At 44.1% G+C, this 21,604-nt stretch overlaps 1 protein-coding gene across 1 annotated transcript in view; it reads right to left on the reverse strand.

Moving 5' to 3' along the window:
- The window catches only part of LOC120065019 (neuron navigator 1-like), a 56,834-nt gene extending 37,063 nt beyond the window's left edge, over nucleotides 1–19,771 (reverse strand). Inside the window, exons 1-9 of the mRNA XM_039015664.1 lie at nucleotides 19,588–19,771; nucleotides 11,999–12,140; nucleotides 9,280–9,589; nucleotides 6,406–7,198; nucleotides 5,614–6,051; nucleotides 5,272–5,322; nucleotides 5,004–5,164; nucleotides 1,627–1,827; nucleotides 927–979 (exon numbers count right to left, since the gene is read on the reverse strand). Of these exons, the coding sequence (XP_038871592.1) occupies nucleotides 927–979; nucleotides 1,627–1,827; nucleotides 5,004–5,164; nucleotides 5,272–5,322; nucleotides 5,614–6,051; nucleotides 6,406–7,198; nucleotides 9,280–9,589; nucleotides 11,999–12,140; nucleotides 19,588–19,688 (2,250 nt within the window). The 5' untranslated portion in view covers nucleotides 19,689–19,771. The remainder of the gene's footprint in view (nucleotides 1–926; nucleotides 980–1,626; nucleotides 1,828–5,003; nucleotides 5,165–5,271; nucleotides 5,323–5,613; nucleotides 6,052–6,405; nucleotides 7,199–9,279; nucleotides 9,590–11,998; nucleotides 12,141–19,587) is intronic.
- Nucleotides 19,772–21,604: the final 1,833 nt, after the last annotated feature.

The following is a 21,604-nucleotide window of genomic DNA, read 5'->3' on the forward strand; positions in this document are numbered from 1 at the left end:
CTTCAACTTGCGTATTTCTCAAAACCTAGCCCTTTAAAGCCACTGCCAGCTCCTGCGCCCATAATTCTGGTTAAGAAAATAGGAAACACCCACGAACCTATAGCACTACCGCCAGCACTTAAGATTTACCATTGCGTTAGGTTTGTTAAAATAAACTAATGTGATTGGTCAAAAGACCAATTAGTGGTACAAATATTGGCTGCCTGTGTAAACACAGCATATTGGTGGGATGCAACACCATTCTTCCACTTGAAACTCCATAATTTGGTGTTTGTTGATGATGGTGGAAAACGCCGTCTCAGGCGCCCTCCAGAATCTCTCACAAGTGTTCAATTGGGTTGAGATCTGAAAACTGAGACACACATGCACACACACCCTTTAAAACTGCCTATGATCCTTTGAGACCCCTCTTTCAAAGTCATTGAGATCTCTCCTTCTAGACATGGTAGCCCAAATAATGACCCTACACATGATGGGATGTCAATTGCTTAATTAACTCAGAAACCACAGCCATTTGGAAGCACCTGCTTTCAATATACTTTGTATTCCTCATTTACTGAAGTGTTTCCTTTATTTTGGCAGTTATCTGAACGTAAACAATGGCCAAATTTGGAAAAGGAGAGAGAACCCAATGTTCTGAGGTAAAAAGCTGTCTTTGAACAATGTTTCAGCTCTGGAATGCCTCAGTGGCAGTTGGCACAACATCTCACCTCACTTCAGGCATGTTTTCAATCAATGACAGAAAAACTACATGGCTGTATTTGTACAGTTGGCTGGCCAGGCCTGGCACTGTTCCGGTTGTATCACATACATTCATGTCATTGTGAAGGGTCCAAACAGTTATAATCATGATAGTAAGTCCTGTGGGCACACAACAGCTGAGCACAATAACTATTTCAGGATTATTCAATAATTTTATTACTCACAGAGGAATAGTTGGATGAAGCGTTGGATGCCAAGGACAGGACGGAGCCATGGACTAAAAGAGGAAGAAAAAGAGAGAACAAGCACATAACATGGTTTAGTACTGAAATATGCCATATCAATACTTCACAGAATATGCTAACAATATGACTAATCTATCGTTCAGATTTTTAAACACAACGTTATATCCAGTAAACCTGCTACTGTGTGTGTGTGTAGATTTACAAGGTATAAATGACAGTTTACTTGTGGCAGTATATAAGTACTTCACAGAAAACAACATACAACATAATCCAACGCAGACCACGTTGAAGAAGAGATAAATGACTTCAGAGAAGTGATAGAGACAAACTGGGTCACCTCATTATACCTTTACATAACTCTAACATGGAGGTACTCAATCTCTCTCGCTCTCCGCCTCACCCTCTACCTCCCTCTCTCTGCACTGAGAACACAGCCTCAAGGACACTACTAGACTCAAGGGTTGTCTAGGCCGGGGCCTGAAACATCAGGGGAATGTTCAGGTTCCCTGAAATATATTCAGGGAGTAAAAAACCTCAACACACTCAAATTGGAATTTGCATTTAACTTTATCAACTGAGGGCCCCAGTAGTAGACTGACAAGCCAAAAGGGCCTTAGAAATGGAGCCATAGTGGCTAGCCATAAAAAAGGAATGATATATCTGTATACAGGTATCTTACATGTGCTAGCTGTCTCACAGTCATCCGTGGGCTCGCGGTCACGGAAGGATCCAGAGCGCATCATGCTCTTGGGCCGGTCGGCCAGTGACACGCTGCTGCCCAGTGGAGAGGAGCCATACAGGTCGAAGGCCGCGTCATTGGTGGGGATACTGTTGGAGCGGGTTATCCTGGGGACACAGGCACCGCTCGGGATGGGGGAAACTGGGAAGACAGGAAGGTTGGCATGGGTAAGAGGCAGACTGACACAGTACAATGAGGCAAGTACACCACATACTCACGCACTTACACATACCTGCATGCATACACACGCACGCACGCACACACACACACACACACACACACACACACACACACACACACACACACACACACACACACACACACACACACACACACACACACACACACACACACACACACACACACACACACACACACACACACACACACACACACACACACCCCTAATGAGTCAGTGTAAAGAGACACTCAGGGTCCACAACAGTCAACATGATATATACAATTGATGACAGGTGTATAAAATCGAACACACAGCCATGCAATCTCCATAAACAAACATTGGCAATAGAATAGCCTTAATGAGGAGCTCAATGACTTTCAACGTGGCACCGTCATTAGATGCCACCTTTCCAACAAGTCAGTTTGCCCTGCTAGAGCTGCCCATGTCAACTGTAAGGGCTGTTATTGTGAAGTGGAAACATCTAGGAGCGACAACGGCTCAGGCGCAAAGTGGTAGGTCACACAAGCTCACAGAACGGAACCGCTGAGTGCTGAAGCACGTGAAAATCGTTTGTCCTCGGTTGCAACACTCACTACCAAGTTCCAAACTGCATCTGCAAGCAACGTCAGCACAAGAACTGTTCGTCATGAGCTTCAAAAACTGGGTTTCCATGGCCGAGCAGCTGCACACAAGCCTATGATTACCATGCTCAATGCCAAGCTTCGGCTGGAATGGTGTAAAGCTCAACGCCATTGGACTCTGGAGCAGTGGAAACACGTTGTCTGGAGTGATGAATCACGCTTCACCATCTGGCAGTCCGATGGATGAATCTGGTTTTGGTGGATGCCAGGAGAACGCTACCTGCCCCAATGCATAGTGACAACCTTAAAGTTTGGTGGAGGAGGAATAATGGTCTGGGGCTGTTTTTCATGGTTCTGGCTAGGCCCTTTAGTTCCAGTGAAGGGAAATCTTAATGCTACAGCATACAATGACATTCTAGACGATCCTGTGCTTCCAACTTTGTGGCAACAGTTTGGGGAAGACCCTTTCCTTTTTCAGCTTGACAAAACCCCTGTGCACAAAGCGAGGTCCATACAGAAATGGTTTGTCGAGATCGGTGTGGAAGAACTTGACTGGACTGCACAGAGCCCTGATCTCAACCCCCATCAAACACCTTTGGGATGAATTGGAACGCAAACTGCGAGCCAGGCCTAATCACCCAACATCAGTGCCCGACCTCACTAATGCTCGTGGCTGAATGGAAGCAAGTCCCCGAATGGAAGTCCCGCAGCAATGTTCCAACCTCTAGTGGAAAGCCTTCCCAGAAAAGTGGAGGCAGTAAAGGAGGAGCCAACTCCATATTAATGTTTGACGAGCAGGTGTCCACATACTTTTGGTCATTTAGTATATATATATATATATATATATATATATATACACAGTACCAGCAAAAGTACCAGGCAGAACCGACTCATTCAAGGGTTTTCCTTTATTTGTACTATGTTCTACATTGTAGAATAATAGTGAAGACATCAAAACTATGAAATTACACATATGGAATCATGTCGTAAGCAAAAAAGCATAAAATATATATATTTTTTTTTTCATATTTTAGATTCTTCAAAGTAGCCACCCTTTGCCTTGATGACAGCTTTGCACACTCTTGGTATTCTCTCAACCAGGTTCTGGAGGTGTGCTTTTTTAACAGTCTTGAAGGAGTTCCACATATGCTGAGCATGTGTTGGCTGCTTTTCCTTCACACTGCGGTCCAATTCATCCCAAACCATCTCAATTGGGTTGAGGTCGGGCGATTGTAGAGGCCAGGTCATCTGATGCAGCACTCCATCACTCTCCTTCTTGGTCAAATAGCCCTTACACAGCCTGGAGGTGTGTTTTGGGTAATGAAAAAAAATGAAAGTCCCACTAAGTGCAAACCAGATGGCATGGCATATTGCTGCAGAATGCTGTGGTAGCCATGCTGGTTAAATGTGCCTTGAATTCTAAATAAATCACAGACAGTGTCACCAGCAAAGCACCTCCACACTATCACACCTCCTCCTCCATGCTTCACGGTGGGAACCCCACATGCGGAGGTCATCCGTTCACCTACTCTGCGTCTCACAAAGATATGGCAGTTGGAACCAAAAATCTCAAATATGGACTCATCAGACCAAAGGACAGATTTCCACCGGTCTAATGTCCATTGCTCATGTTTCTTGGCCCAAGCAAGTCTCTTATTATTGGTGTCCTTTAGTAGTGGTTTCTTTGCAGCAATTCGACCATGAAGCCCTGATTCACGCAGTCTCCTCTGAACAGTTGATGTTGAGATGTGTCTATTACTTGAACTCTGTGAAGCATTTATTTGGGCTGCAATCTGAGGTGCGGTAAATTGCAGATTTCTGAGGCTGGTAACTCTAATGACCTTATCCTCTGCAGCAGAGATAACTCTGGGTCTTCCTTTCCTGTGGTGGTCCTTATGAGAGCCAGTTTCATCATAGCGCTTGATGGTTTTTGCGACTGCACTTGAAGAAACTTTCAAAGTTCTTGACGTTTTCCGGATTGACTGATCTTCATGTCTTAAAGTAATGATGAACTGTCGTTTCTCTTTACTTATTTGAGCTGTTCTTGCCATAATATGGACTTGGTCTTTCACCAAATAGGGCTATCTTCTGTATACCAACCCTAGCTTGTCATAAATTCCACAAATTAACTTTTAACAATGCACACCTGTTAATTGAAATGCATTCCAGGTGACTACCTCATGAAGCTGGTTGAGAGAATACCAAGAGTGTGCAAAGCTGTCATCAAGGCAAAGAGTGGTTACTTTGAAGAATCTAAAATCTAAAATATATTTTGATTTGTTTAACACTGTTTTGGGTACTACATGATTCCATTTGTGTCATTTCATAGTTTTGATGTCTTCACTACTATTTTAAAATGTAGAAAATAGTAAAAACCCTGGAATGAGTAGGTGTGTCCAAACTTTTGACTGGTACTATAAATATATACTGAACAAAATATAAATACAAACCAGCAGGGGGATGTGTCTTAATGAGAGTTTAGAGTTAGACAGAGTTTGTCAGTCAGTCATCAGAGCTGGAGGACAGTTGATGAACGAATGAAGACTGAGACTCACCCACGTTAGTGAGGACGGCCTTGCCAGAGGAAAGATGGGGCATGTGGGTGGGAGAAGGCAGCTGAGGGGGGCTCTCGCTCTCTGTCAGGCTCACTGCCGTGTGGGAGTGACGCCTCTCCTTCCCCTCTGACTGACCCTCAGACGGACCAGAGCTGTAGCGACTGGAGCAGGACAATTAAGAGAGCAACAATTAAACATGCGCCTCAGACGATTAGAATACTACATCATTTGATACAGCAAATGTGGCGGGAAACTATGACAAACTTACTTGACATACCCTAATCCTTTCTTAGGTAAGGTGTTCCTGTCCGTTTGCAAACTGGTAGAGAAAGAATACAAAGACACCAAATATGACATTTTCTGCTATCAAACAATCCATGATAAAACGGTGTTAAACCTGTAGATCTTTTTTTTCAATCACAGAATCTCTTGCTATTAATAATATCTCCGTTGCAGTAGAAAGAAGGTAGCATAGTTTGATCATTCTATGTTGCTACATACAGATACTGACTGCTGCGCTAGTGAGACTGGTGAAGACATCCCCCACAAGCAGAGGGTTACCCAACCCATGCCACCCCATCATCAGGGTGTTGCTCCGGTCGAGACCCACCTGTCTGGGAGATTGAGGGAGGTCCTGCTCCCAGCAACCCAGGTCCCTGTGCCCCTCATCTCCTCCCTATCCCTGTCTCGGGACTCTGCCCGGATATATCCTCCACTGGGAGGAACACTCATGGTGAGGGGCAGGGACTCCATGCTGCGGTGCAGGCCAGACAGTTTGGGGTACAGCAGCGGAGAGCCCCCCAGGGACAGGGTCTGGCTGGGGTAGCAGCTGGGGGAGTCCAAGTGCAGGATGGGGGCTGGGCTAGGGGTGAGGCCCCGGGGGGCCGGGCTGCGTGACCCAGACCCGGCCAGGTCCTGGAGCTTAGAGTAAGGGGGCACTTTAGGAGGGAGGTCCTGGATGGTCACGCACGAGTCCAGGCTGTTGGAGTTGACCTTGTCCAAGTGGGCAAGGCTGGGAGGCCGACCCAGAGACTTGCAGCTCAGCATCCTATGAATTAGACACGAGACACAGAATGTCAGATCCAGCACCATACAGCACCGGGATGGATCCAAAGACCCTACTGGGCTGGTCCTGTTCTAAGACATGAGTGCAAAACACAGCAAGCAAAATGACAGTTACTTGTTTGATTGCGTTGTTGTTCTCTTATGTCTGTTTTAAGTGGTTAAGAAAACATTACACAGCAACTCTTCATAAAATGACAGCTGAACAAACTGAGTCGATACTAACACATGACTACATAGCTGATTCTATAAACACCAGACCACAGCAAAAGGAGTAGTATTATTTTAACGTACTGTAGGACTTGAACAGTGTGAGAATGTATCACGATGGTGAATTTACCTCTGACTGGTGGGCGAGGAGAGCTCGGGGTATTTGCTGCTACTGGCCCTCCGCAGTCCCTGCAGTTTGGTGCTGGCCTCCCCTGTAGAATCCCCCTGACAGTCTTCCATCTTCAGGGAGCCACACAGGGAGTCCATATCAGACGCCACTGCCTTGGCCTTAGCTCTCTCCTTCTCCTTCTCCCGGTCTGTCTGGTTGACAGGGCCTGTGCTCCCTCCTCGACTGGCCCCCTTAGTGCTTCCACTGCCGGGCTCTTTCCTCTTGGGGCCAGGGCAGGCCATGGAGACAGGCTTCAGGCTCAGCAGGCCGGGGTCGATGCTGCTGCTGGCAGGCCGGGCCGACCCGGGGCGGCCGATCAGGCTGAGGGTGCTGGACTTGGCAGGGCGCGGCAGGCTTCGGTACTGGAGGCTGTTACGGGCGTTGGGCCCCAGGAAGCCCCCCTCCTCACTGCCTGTGGCGTCAAAGCTGTTCTTACGCCCCCCTTTTCCTCCCCCTCCTAATCCCATCGGCTTCACAGGGATGCCAGAGGACTTGGGAATCTTGCCCACGGTGGCAGAGCCACTAGAGATGGTGCTGCCCCCCACTGTCATGACGGTGGCACTGCCGGTAGTCGGGGACCTCTTGTAGCCGAACGAGGCCCCGGCGGAAGGCTTGACCAGGCCTGACGGGGGCTTTCGGTGTTCCCGGTGCTCCGGGAGGTGTTCTCTCCCGGCGTCGGAACGGGAGCGCTGCAGCCCAGCAGCCTTCACAGACATCTTGGTCTTGTCCACCGCCTTGTGGTCGCTCTTTGGTGCTGCAGTCATAGAGATAGATAAATATAGAGTTTAGATGAGATTACATTACAGAGTAATTATCTGTCACCTAGCAAGCTGTGATAATGAGTGCAGCTGAATGTGAACCTACCCAAAAAGTGAACTGACTGGATGTCGATGACACCACTGTGACTAATGTTGGATGAATCAGAGGAATCAGTCAGACTGGAGTCATGGATGACCAGAACCATACAATATGGCTAAATGGCTAAATTTGGTCACATGAAAGCAGCTGCATATAACTTGTGTTATTAGAGGAGAGTCAACTTATAAGCAAGAAACATCTGTATTTACTTACAGATGGTTTATATGAAGAGGTCGAGTCACCGACATACAGACACACAAATCTATCTAAGGTATTGCAGACCGGTCTGCGTGACAAACTGGGCCCTTGACCAAGACGTGAAGAAATGCAACGCCCAATAACTTTGGCAACCCGGCCAAAATGAGGGAAAGGGGAGAATTTTTTTTTTTTTTTTTATTAACGGCACTCCGTGGATTGTGCATTCACATTATTCTGGCAACTTGTCATGGACAAGTTACTCAAATTGACATGCTTCATGCTTTTCAGAATATAAGTACATCAATTATTGCTCTTATGTCACAGGCGCATGAGGTAACAGTTCATGTCACTCAGTCAGGGAAAGGGGAGAAATGGAGATAGCGAGTTGACAAAGCAAACACTAGTAAAAAAGCTCCCAGTCTTTCCCACGTATAAAAGCCTCACTTGGCGGCCATCATTGGAATTCAAGATGCAATCAGACATGTAGAGCAGCATAATTGATTGGAGGGGGGGGGGGGTTAAAAACAAAATACTCTGTGTATGAATATCTTAAGACTCCATTTTTATCCCAGAGAATGATGCCAGAAAACATCATGGATCCTTAGAACCTTCATATAATCAGCCACATTAAACCAGCTAAATAAGTAGTAGAGGGCAATGCAATAAATTGCATCAGTCAGGAAATCTTACTGCAGTGTGAATGTTTCCCTTATCGTTCAATCGTGTATATCGCGTGGGATGAAAGAACACCAACCACAATGTTATTGCTGTAATCAGACGGATGAGTCACTACACAGCATTGTAATCTGCTGCATGTCATTACTAAAAAAAGAACGTTTCCAATTAAACTGGCTTTAGGATGGGATAGAAAGGTAATACACTACAGTGCACACTCTTCCAACGTCTCACTCTGAAAATATTTATTTCATTCAAACTATGAATCAGTTATGGCTGCCTCAATAGCAGCAGTCACATAGCAGCGGATCCAGTCTTAAAAGACACCATTCATTAAGCTATGCACAAACACACACTGGTCATTTGAAATGCCACGCTGCACTGTACTGTGTTTGTTGCCGTTTAAATGGAACTTTTCCACTGATACTGCCCACGAAGGTGCATTAAATATCCATAGTCTTCAAATTCAGGCAAAGCAAAAAGATGAAAATATGTTCAAAACCTGAAAATGCTTCACAAGACAGTGATTCTCTGAAGTCAGTTTTTTTTTTGACAAGACACATAGGAAGATGAACCAGGAGGGAAATCCACAAAGATGAGCCCAGTTCTGCATGGAACACACTGTACAGTATCATTTCTTCTCAGTTGTTCCTGTACAGTACTACAACCAATCAAACTCTGGCGCAGAGAGCCAGAGTGCCTTGCTACATTTCAGTTGATATCAAGCAGATATCCGCTGGCTGTGGCTACTCTCCAAACAGACTTGGTTGTTCATGTGTTATCCATTTAGGGGAGGTTATGGATGACAAGGATATGTTGCAAGTTAACAATCATGTTTTCTCCCCATGTTTCCTCGCCATTTATACATCTACTTTCACACACACTCTTTATTAACGCATGAAGTAAAAACCCTTATAGTCTTTTCCTGTATAGCACTCACTTGGAATAACGATGGGATACTTAATCATCAAACTGCTAAGTTACTTCCAACTCAACAGGACTGGACCCCCCAAAAATGTTTTTAATGTATAGAGAAAAGTGTGGATGTCTGAGTGTGAGAGGTAGGTCAGAGAGGGAGAGAGAAAACGAATCATCCAATCTCACCTGCCACTTTCAGGACGCTCTGAGAGGTGTGCGTGATGGGTGAGGTCACGCCCACAGGGGGGTTGCGTCCCTTTTTAAAGGTCCCTGGCTGACCCAGGCTCTGGGGCTTCCTCAGTTCCCCCTTGACCCCCGCGTCCTCACTAGCACCCTCCATGGGTCTGGAGGACTTCCTCCACTTGCTGGGGGTCTCGGTTTTGAGGCTCCCTGTCTCGTAGGTGCTCCCGTCCATCTTGCGTGCAGCCTTGGCATCCTCGCTGTACCAGGACAGGCCACTCTCCACCAGGGAGCGCTTCTCAGCATCGGTGCGGAGCTGCATGAGGACAGGGACATAGCCATCAACATGCGGTAATTTGCAAATGGAAGTATTTATTTTATTTATATGTTCACAACACAGGAGGTTGGTGGCACCTTAATTGGGGAGAACGGGCTCGTGGTAATGGCTGGAGTGGAATTGGTGGAATGGTATCAAATACAACAAACAAATGGTTTCCATGTGATTGATGCCATTCCATTGGCGCCGTTCCAGCCATTATTATGAGCCGTCCTCCCCTCAGCCTCCACTGGGTCACAATGGGAAACACAGGGTTAGTCAATTCCATGTCAGTTTGGTCAATGAAGAAGATTCATCGAAATTCAGGTTTAGGAATTGAAAAGTGCCATTTATTTATTTATTTAGAAATTAAAATGAATATTTGGGGTCATGTGAGAGACACCCAGGTTTATGTGTGTGTGTGTGATATTGTGTTTGTTATCTGTGGAAGATCCTCAGTAATCTCTGCTGTTCCATCTGAGTGTCTGTCTGCATTCCAGAGGGAGAGCATGTGGGAGGAACGGATAAACCTATACTGTATAACACCAGAGATTTACTGAAGTCACTATGTTATGAGCTTCAGAGACTTTCACCCCAGTAGTCATTTTAACTAGAAAGGATGATTCATGGCTCATGTGTTCTCTTGAATCCCACAAATGTTGGTGCGTCATGGATGATCAGAGTTTTGACTTGGCATTTTCAAGGAACCTTATAGTACATACTCGTGACATGCATTTTGGGTGACATGTGCTACATGAAAGCTTGGTAAGTCTGGGCTGATTTACTCTGTTCCAAATGCATCCCGTTTTTCAATGCCCTCCTCTATCTAAGCGGGGAAAATAACTGGCTTGTCTGCAAGCTGCAACCCTGTTACATAAGGACTACACTTTCATCGTATGCGGGGCAGGCACATTATTAACTGCCCAATTAAACTAGAACCAACAGATAATAATTCACTGTGACTTTTCCTTACGATAATATTCTGCACAGTGGGCAAGGCTGGGGGTGGCCAAAACAATATAGTACCGTGCTGTAGGGCACAACTACTGAGTCACCTCAGCTATTCTCTTTGTTAAGCACCACCAAACTCATTCATCAAAACAACATGGGCACAATTCTGTCTCACCTAATCCGTCCCTCTGCTGAAGTCTTTGTTAATACAAGGTTGACACTGCCATGACAGGGAAATACTGTAGTAAGCCATCATCCAAAAATATGACGACAGAAAAAAACTAAGATCTTGTTTATATTTCTAGACAGGTGCTACACTGGAAAATGTACTGTAGGTCTACTGTATGTAGCTGATTCGAGAATTGGGCACAGTGTGTCTTGGCAGCGCACCTTATAATGTAATATAGTCACAGATGGCTCAGTCAGCTATACTAATCCCCATGCTTCATCAATATGCTCTCTCTTGGACGAGGAGGAGAACAGAAGAAAGACGCAGTGTCGCCACAGTAACATCAGAAGTGACAAGCCGTCTGAGAAGCATTTTTCACCTGTGGATAAAGTGAGAACCTCTGTACTCACCACGCCAATGAAGAATGAAATATGTACAGTATTCTCAAAACGTAATTGATTACTGAAAGTTGACATTTATAACTTGTGGTGTGAGGATGAGTGAAGGGGTTTCTAAAGGGCTATTTGAAGTGCCCGATGAAGCAATAGAAGTGGCTGTTTTCCCCCCTGAGATGTCACCTACCAAAAGTGGGTCAACTATCTACAACATGTATTTTAAATCCAGTTCAGATTTCCACTGACTGTAAGTTGGATGCGTGATGTTGCAGTGTTAAATGAAATGCAAAATATCCCTTTGATTTCAAATGAGTGGCTAATGGGGCAAACCGTGGCAGTAAACAACTTTGAGTGGTGCACAATGACACATCATCTTAATCCATTTCTGATGTAATGACATTGCAGTGTCTGCCGTGTGAACTGCTTCTTTGGGACCCAAATGACTCAGGCAGATTTGACACGCTTCTGCAGAGGGTGAATAACAGACGCAGGCAGGCAGGCAGGGGGACAGTGAGACGGGGCAATGGGTGCAGTGTCAGTCTGAAATACTGACTTAAACTTTTGAGGACAAAGGACTTACCTAACTGTGTTCTTCTAGAACTTAAACAGAAAAAGTTGTTCCCTTGAATCTATTAGAGTATGCTTTTCTCAAAATACCAGTATCTGCTTACTGTGTGTGTGTGTGTGTGTGTGTGTGTGTGTGTGTGTGTGTGTGTGTGTGTGTGTGTGTGTGTGTGTGTGTGTGTGTGTGTGTGTGTGTGTGTGTGTGTGTGTGTGTGTGTGTGTGTGTGTGTGTGTGTGTGTGTGTGTGCAGATAGTACGGCCACATTGTCTGTACACAGAAGTACATAAACATAGCTAAGGCTGTTGTGATTGAATGTGGCCTTTACTCACCATGACAGAGGAGTTGCGTCTGGAGCCGAGGGGCGTTGTGGGCAGGGAGTTGAGGGAGGAGCTGGCATTGAACTCCTCAGAGCTGAGGTTGTCTACAGAGCCATCGCTGAGCCCACTGCTGATGGAGCTGCTCTCATCCCAACTGCAGAAAGAAGGGGTCAAAGGTTATAATAAAGCAGAGCATGGGACTGTAGAAAGGAATAGTTACTGTCTATTAACAGTTACAGAGCTATCTAACAGTAACTGTGTAGTTACAGAGGAGGTTATCGAAGGAGAAGACAAAGGTAGGACTAAATTGGCAACAGCTTTGACATGTCCATCTGTCCTCCTGAAGGGATATCATGGTAACTGCCAGCGGAGGTAGGGATCTCTAGCTACAAGCTGTTTTATCAGGCAAGGGATGCCTAAGTTACACAACAGAGCTGCTTTGATTCTAACAACACAACTCTCTTTACTCTCTCATGTGCAACACATCCTCTTAGTAACAAACTACAGCTCCACGAGTGGCACTCCGACTGAAGTTTCCTCAGCACGGGACGTGTCTGTTAAATCAAGTTGACTGGTCGAGGCCGAGGGCGGCAGTGGGTTGACAGGCAGCTCAGGGTCAAGGAGCTGGGATGGCGTGTTACAAGGAGCGATAGAACAAGGGAGCAGGGGAATTAGAGGAGAAGGGGAAATCACAATGACAGCTGCCTGAGGGTCAGGGCTGCCACCCAGCCGCCCGTCTGCCTGGCCTGGTTCACCCTGGGACATATACTGCTGGAGAGGCCCCTACATGAGAGGAGGGAGGGAGGGACACGGATGACCAGTCACAGTGTGGCACTGTAGCCCAAAAATCGGCTTCTGGCTCGCAAGAGAGCAAATAAATTCACAGACCAAATGCATCCTCTGAATATATTTGAATGCCAAATATACACATCACTGCATGCAATTTAATTTCAGGAGGGGTGTAGTGCTTAGTCGAGAGGATTATTGTCACGTAAGGTTCAGAACAGTGTTGAATTTAAAGCAGAGACTTTTGAAATGGAGAGAAGGGGTTCTGAAGACAGCTTTGTATGCCTTTATGGTTTCAATAGAAACATCTCCAGAGTGCTGTAATGTTAAGTACTTCTTAGATTTACATAATTATTATGCTACCTCTCATTAGTTTGGCAGGGGTAAGTAGCAATCCATTTTTTATCCAGACACAAACGTGGCATAGAGAAAAGGTAGATACAGTAATAAGACCCTTGGAAAGCTGAGTCATTCCTAACTTCTCTTCCCTTTCTGTGCTGCCCCACTGACTTGAAATTGCTCTTTGTGGGTTTCTACTCTGCAATTAGCAAGGCGATGGAACATGGAATAGTATATGTTAAGAAAAACACAGGGAGAAAAAAAATGGCCCATAAAAAGCCTGAAGCAGAGGAGGCAATTGGACTTAAAGGGATACAGTGCATTTGGAAAGTATTCAGACCCCAAGACTTTTTCCACATTTTGTTACGTTACAGCCTTATTCCAAAAGGGATTACATAATTTTTTCCTCATCAATCTCCTCATCAAAATAACCCATAATGTCAAAGCGAAAACAGGTTTTTAGAATTTTTAAAAAATGTATTAAAAAAATATATGAAAAGAAATATTCAGACCCTTTGCTATGAGACTCGAAATTGAGCACAGGTGCATCCTGTTTCCATTGATCATCCTTGAGAAGTTTCTACATGTCATTATGGGGTATTGTGTGTAGATTGATGAGGGGAAAAACGATTTAAACTGTAACTTATCTACTTCATCTACTTCCCCAGAGTCAGATGAACTTGTGGATACCATTTGTATGTCTCTGTGTCCAATATGAAGGAAGTCGGAAGGTAGTTTCGCGTGACAATGCTAACTAGCATTAGCGCAATGACTGGAAGTCTATGGCTATCGGCAAGTATGATGGGGAAGTACAAAGGGCCTCATTGCCAAAATCCCGAAGGATCCCTTTAAGGATCCCTTTAATCACATGGCTATGGAGGAGTCTGTCCAAAAAAGGGCATTGGTTGAGACCTAGAATCTAACAGTCACTGGAATACTTCACTATATCATTTTGCTCTCTGAAAAGAACTGCTACCATAAATGTACATCATAACAGGAGAAAGTATATGACATGTTGTTGTCAGCCACAAAATCAACTAAAGTGTACTAATCGTGCATTTCTCAGAAGCGCCAATAACCCTAAGTGGTTTAATTCAATCAACAAAGTAGTTCATTTATTTCCTATCCCTTAACAGGTAGACACAAAACAGACTCTCCATCAATCAAACACACACAGAACTGTTGGCCAACACAGAGACAGGGTGTTGAGTAATGTTTTCATTTGCGGTTGTGGAGCGAAGAGTTTTAAGACTGATCTTTTGCTGGACTGCAGTGCTCTCCGTAGGTGGTTGTCAAACACAACCCTCCCAGGATAGTTTGGGATTTTGGCAATGAAGGCAAATTTGGCCCTTTATCTACTTCCCCAGGGTCAGATGAACTCGTGGATACCATATTCATGTGTCCGAGTGCAGTTTGAAGGAAGACGCTAACTAGCGTTAATGAAATTGCTAACTTAAAAAACAAAAACGGCATCCACGAGTTCATCTGACTTTGGGGAAGTAGATAAAAGGGCCGCATCCCGAACTATACCTTTAAATAAGTCCTGTACCCCCACAGAAATTAGTGCCAATTATTGGTTAATATCCTTTCCAAAACTCTTTAATATCCTTTTCATCTAATTTCAAGACTTGTACGAATGCGTCCCTCTGACCTATTAGCCACATGTCTAGCCGGCATTGAGAAAAGAGACATCAAAGATTGCAAGATTGGGAGTTAATATATTTAATGCTAAGCAGCGTTTTGTGATGTGCGATGGTTGAAATGGACTTCTTGGTCTATGAACTTTATACAGAGGACTGAGGCAAGCCACATTTGTCGACACTCTAAGCAACAATGCTATAAACATTTAGTAGTCCGTGGTAGTCTTTTAACAACCACAAACCAGGAGGGATTTTATCACGAGGCCTAGGACGAACAGCAGGGATGTTAGCTCACAGTAACACTAACACACTTGGCTACGTTCTTTTATGAATTGTTGTCCAAGGAAAGGTTCCATCTTTGATTTTACATTGGGATTAGAAAATGTTATCCTCATACACACTGGTGAAACCAGCATTTTTTGGTACTTGATAAACATCACATTTTATGAGGCAGAGCATTTTTCTTCAAGGCATTCAGTGTTTCTGGCATTATTAAAGTGATTAACAGATACCTCAGATATTCACATGAGTCTGGTATGTTCGATCAAGTCACACCTTAGTCAGTAGCCTTAGTCGGTAGTTTGTCCCTGGACACTCATGATGAAGTAAGACAGGGTCATTCCTTTGAATGTCCCCAAGGGGGTGGCAAATCCAAGAGAGACAGGGAGGGAGTGTTTTATAGCCTGTAGTCCAGGGATTATCAACTAGATTCAGCTGCAGGTCGTTTTTTTCCCTTGAGCGGATGGTCAGGGGGCCGGAACATAATTACATATCATTTGTAGACTACAAATTGACCACAAGAAGCCTAAACAGATATAATATTTGGCTAAAACATGATCATTTCAAACCTTGCTTACATTTTTATACGACCACGTCGCTCTATAACACTTGGGAATAGATTTCCAAAATAAAAATCACTTGGACCTGATTTCCTGGTGTTTTAACAGTCTTTTATGTCCAACAATGAAAATGTAAAATATATATACACACTGAACAAAAATATAAACGCAACATGTAAAGTGTTGGTCTCATGTTTCATGAGCTGAAATAAAAGATCCCATACATTTTCCACACAGACAAAAAGCTTATTTCTCTCAAATTGTTCACATATTTGTTTACATCCCTGTTACTGAGCATTTCTCCTTTGCCAAGATAAAGCTGTTTAAACAGCATTATCGTTACACAGGTGCACCTTGTGCTGGGGACAATAAAAGGCCACTCTAAAATGTGCAGTTTTGTCACACAACACAATGCCACAGATGTCTCTGAGGGAACGTGCTACTGGCATACTGACTGCAGGAATGTCCACCAGAGCTGTTGCCAGATAATTGAATGTTCATTTCTCTACCATAAACCGCCTCAAATGTTGTTCTAGAGAATTTGGCAGTATGTCCAACCGGTCTTACCACACCAGCCCAGGACCTCCACATCCGGCTTCTTCACCTGCGGGATCGTCTGAGACCAGCCCCCCGGACAGCCGATTTTCTGCACAAACTGTCAGAAACCGTCTCAGTCTAGCTCATCTGCGTGCTCGTCGTCCTAACCATGGTTTTGACATGGCTGCAGTTTGGCGTCGTAACTGACTTCAGTGGGAAAATGCTCACCTTCGATGGCCACTGGCATGCTGGAGAAGTATACTCTCCACGGATTAATCCCAGTTTCAACTGTACTGGGCAGATGGCAGACAGTTTGTATGGCGTTGTTTGGGCGAGCGGTTTGCTGATGTCAATGTTGTGAACAGAGTGTCCCCATGGTGGCGGTAAGGTTATGGTATGGGCAGGCATAAGCTACGGACAATGAACACAGTTGCATTTTTCCCATGGTAATTTGAATGCTCAGAGATACTGTGACAAGATCCTGAGGCCCATTGTCGTGCCATTCATCACCATCACCTCACGTTTCAGCATGATAATGCACGGCCCCATGCGCAAAGATCTGTACACAATTCCTGGAAGCTGGAAATGTCCCAGTTCTTCCATGGCCTGTATACTCACCAGACATGTCACCCATTGAGCATGTTTGGGATGCTTTGGATCGACGTGTACAACAGCGTGTTCCAGTTCCCGCCAATTTCCAGCAACTTCGTGCAGCCATTGAAGAGGAGATGGACAACATTCCACAGGCCAAAATCAACAGCCTGATCAACTCTATGTGAAGGACATGTGTCGTGCTGCACGAGGCAAATGGTGGTCACATCAGATACTGACTGGTTTTCTGATCTACGCCCCTACTTTTTTTTTTAAAGGTATCTGTGACCAACAGATGCATATTTGTATTCCCAGTCATGTCAAATCCATAGATTAGGGCCTAATGAATTTATTTAAATGGACTTATATGAACTGTAACTCAGTAAAACCTTTGGAATTGTTACATGTTGCATTTATATTTTTGTTCAGTGTATATATAAAAAATGTGTCTCAGAAAACTTGGGGGGCAAATAAAACCTTTGGCCCGTGGGCCGCCAGTTGGGGAACCCTGCCGTAGTCTGTTGATATTGCAACATGTGTCTACTTTGGAGCTTACATTTCGGAAGTGGAATTCAGACAAGGAAGGTGGGAGGAACTGAACCGTGTACATACTTCATACATTGGGGTGGAAATTGGCCTTTTGTTTTCAGTGGCACTGCTCCAAGCTTACTGGCTGATTTATGCGTTAGTGCTATTATTTGAATTTCTGTCTCTGAGAAAATGTTTCAGTTCAAACGATCGAGAGAAGAGCTGTGTGGTGGGGGAAGAGGGAAAAATATGATCTACATTCTACACTACTCCCTGGTGGAGCACAAACTGGGACCAGCTGTGTGCAACAAGTTGACTCTTACTTATTGGACCCCAAAGCACGTCATTGTGTAAAGTACTGTAGATCTGCAAGGCTACTAGACCATCTGACTGCTAGAAGGCAACTTTCTTCATAATGTAGAGATACTAAACCTAACAATGACGTCACTTGAGTCAATCAATCACAATAGATGATATTATTGTGCAGAGAAATGTGATGAAGCACAATGGAAGCCTTTTGCGCTATAATGATTTATTTAAACTGCTTTCATACAGCCGTGACTACAGAAACAAACAGCTTAATTGATCATACAGAGAAAGCCAAACACTACCTTGAGACTTTGATGTCATTCCTACCAGGTTGATAAGTGTCCCGTTTAGATAAGCATCCAGCAATCACACCTAATAAAACAACATGGTACTTTCTCCACACACACACACAGGGATACACGTCATCTGACCGGGTTTAAAACCACTGCTGCTCCACACTATTGGAGTGTCCCACTTTTGATATGATTGTGATATGACCTTGATGAAGTTCTTGACAAAAGCATCGTCTAAAATGTAATATTTATTACAATTTATGACTGCCTTAATTAAGAAAGCTAATTAACTCTCATCCATCTTGTTGGAAGCCCAAACACCAGTCTACATTATTAGAGACCAGCTGCCACTGATGTTATCCAATTACAGCTGACGCTTGTATTTACCAGGTAGTTACTAGTAGAACTTAAAGGCCGAATGCAGGGACCAGGTAGCCAGTCATGATTAAAGAGACAATTTTAACTTTTGACACAGTGAAAACATACTAGCTTTGTAAAGCAGACATATACACACACACGTGGGACATGTTACCCAATAGATATTACGGGGTAGTAAAAGGGCCATCGACCATTCATGGTTAAGTCTTCGCACAAGACAGTATGCAACAACCAGACCTGTGCCAAATACTTTCAAATACTTTAGCTGTGCTTGATTTAGTTTGCCCAGTATATATAGAACTGATGGATTTGTCCCAAAAGTGCAAACTCCAAGCTAAATCAAGCGCACCTCCAATACTTTCAAAAGCATCTGTGTCCCTGGTCTGGTGACAACAACTATGACTGGGAGAAAGGAAGGCAGACAGCACAGCTAGGCAAAAATATAGTTTGTGACTCTTGGGAGCGCATACCTGTGGCTGAAAGCTCAAGGAATCTTCAATTACCCAGATAGCTGTGGTACTGTTGCCACAATTCCATCATGGAGGGTGCTTTTTTAACCAATCCCATAATTGCTTGTGACAAACAAGTGCCAAGTCTCTATCTAACAAGACCTCAGTGTTTGCCAAAGTATAAAGCTTTGCTTGATAAGCAAAATGTTGAGTCACTCTGCTGTAGCTCCATTTGAAGAATCAAATCAAATCAAATGAATTTATATAGCCCTTCTTACATCAGCTGATATCTCAAAGTGCTGTACAGAAACCCAGCCTAAAACCCCAAACAGCAAGCAATGCAGGCGTAGAAGCACGTGAACCCCCAGGTAGAACAATGAACCCCCAGGTAGCCTAGAGAGATACATCACTTTTTTAAAGAAATACTGAAAATGTCAGTATTTTGATTATATAGCCTATAAACTAGTAATTGTAGCCAAACACTATTACATTAGCCAGTAAAAAGTATCAAGATTTTCCCATAGGAACGCTGCTGTCGATAGATAAAATAAATGGATGATGGATCTATTATTTTCAACATCAACACTTGAAACTCTACATTTTAGTTAATTGCTTTCTATAAAATAATTACATTCACTTTTTTAAGAAGAACAAAAATACACTAAAAGTATTTATGTTTTTTATTGAATAAAAATGTTACAGTAGCTAGCCTAATTTTCATCATTTCATCCGGTAAACTACAATGTTAACGTTACATTCTAAGCATTTCGTTGTTCAACTCTTGAAGTGAAACAAACTATTTTCAAATTCCACGTGTTCACTGTATTCAGAATCATTTACAGAGCTACAATACATTGTCTGACAGTGATACACGCTGATCAGTATCACTGCAGATCTCTGCTTAGTGCTTACCTTGGACTCGGCGTAAAATGTATCGTCTTTTTCGCACAGGGCGCCGTCCGCTCGCGCTGCCGCATTGGCGGCACTTTCCCAATTAGCACACGTCCGCTCATATTCGCGCAATTCTGACATCAACGAGCATTTTTACAATTATTTCCCGTAGTATCCATGTAGCCTGAAGGAACGCTCCATTCAAATTCTGATATTCACTGCAACAACCTCCGATTCCCTGTTTCCCCAGTAAGGACTGCGAAACGGTTAGGAAACACCCCCAAAAAGTGACCCCCCCTACTCTCCCACTCCTGATGGCTAACATCTGTTGTTCAACTGTTCCCAAAACCGCGCATGTGACCCACATCATATCATCGACACCACCATTATAGCTACTTGAATAAACTAATTGTTCAATGACCCTGGAATTATTACCCTCTTTGGGATTATGTGGATAATATATGGAGATTACATGGCATATGACAAGATATCATGTTTAAGATGGCAATGAGTTAAATGTACAGAGAAATAATAAGTAGAACATTTGCAGAACTAATCTGGAAGTTAGGGGGAACCTTGCTTTGCTGTAGGTTACATATGCCAACACTGGACCAGTTTAAAACATGCACATAGAGGATGTTATTTTTCTAATGTTCCCTCTGTATTGTTGGGAAGGGCCGATAACTAAGCTTAGTCTACACCTGTTGTTTACAAAGCATGTGAAAAATAAAATTGGATTTGATTTGGAAAGCTAATTAATATAACCTAAAATATTCATATACTCTCTCTGGGCTCTCTCTTCTCGATGCTCCAACTCCTGCGAAATGAAAGCGTTGGAGCGGTAAGGGACACCGCCTCACTGTCTGCCTGTCTTCCAGGAGGCCAGCTTGACTGAGTGTCCTCCCTGCTTGACCTTCAGTCAGAGGACCACCAGGGAGGAGAGATGAGAACATAGAGCAGCAGCTAATGTTCACTTAGACATAGACCAGTACACTACGACAATAAATACACCCATTGTGTTTCTGTAGCTAAACGCATATTGCTCCATCACCTATTCCTTTTAACTTATTTTATAACATGATTCGTTTGATGAGACCACGGTGGAAACGAAGTCCTGGCATAGGCCGAGTAGACTAGCCTGCGTTAACTCTGTGAACTGAATGATTCACAAGGCTTCGGCTACCACAACATAATCTAGCCGGGACCTCCAGCAGGGCATGAGGAACCTTGGAAAATGACCTTCTGGTTCCTCCCCTCATTAGTAACAGAGCGTTCTCACTGTGATGTCATCAGGTCAGAGGAGCGTCCAACCACTCTGGGAGTTTCACTGTGTGGGCCAAGAAGGTTCCTCCCCAACCAGAACAGACCAAAGCAGCACAGGCCTGAAGATTCAAGGCTAATTGGTTCAATCTGAATGGCGCTGTAAATTGTCTTTGTGTCATGGATCTGTACTGGTCTGATGGTCCAATACATGGCAACGTTGAAAGAGTTGGCTGAAGCACACACTATCAAAGGGTACTGTGTCTCATGACCAAAGGTGGTCATAGCTAGGCTCAGGAGGCAAGATGATAGACAGCGTAAAGTACACATTTTAAAAGGAAATGTCCGACTGAACGTGACGGCCGTCTCGGGGCTCATCATCATGACATGGACCAAGCTAGCAAGATATGTATGCATACAGCCTATTTACATTTTTTTTTTTTTATTGTGACACCCTTTGAAATGTTACACATAGAAGGAACAAGAGTATGTAAATACTGTATATCTAGCCTGATCCTAGACCATCCTGAACGCTGCGTTCTCATTCTGTTTCACGTCACCTCATCACTTCATGTATCCATGTAGAGAATCATTTATGTAGGCTCGCAAGATCAGGCTGGCTGGCGAGGCTAAGATTTATCTGCCATGGTAGTTCCTGAGTTGGGCCAGACCAAACAGCCAGTGATCTGTTATCAGCTAGCACCAGCCACACAACAAGCAATGGGAAGATTTCTGGCCCGAAGAGAAAGCAAATGATATGCCCCAACCAGATGGACTG

This window comes from Salvelinus namaycush, chromosome 20, assembly GCF_016432855.1.
Source record: "Salvelinus namaycush isolate Seneca chromosome 20, SaNama_1.0, whole genome shotgun sequence".
In the NCBI taxonomy this organism is placed as follows: Eukaryota; Metazoa; Chordata; class Actinopteri; order Salmoniformes; family Salmonidae; genus Salvelinus; species Salvelinus namaycush.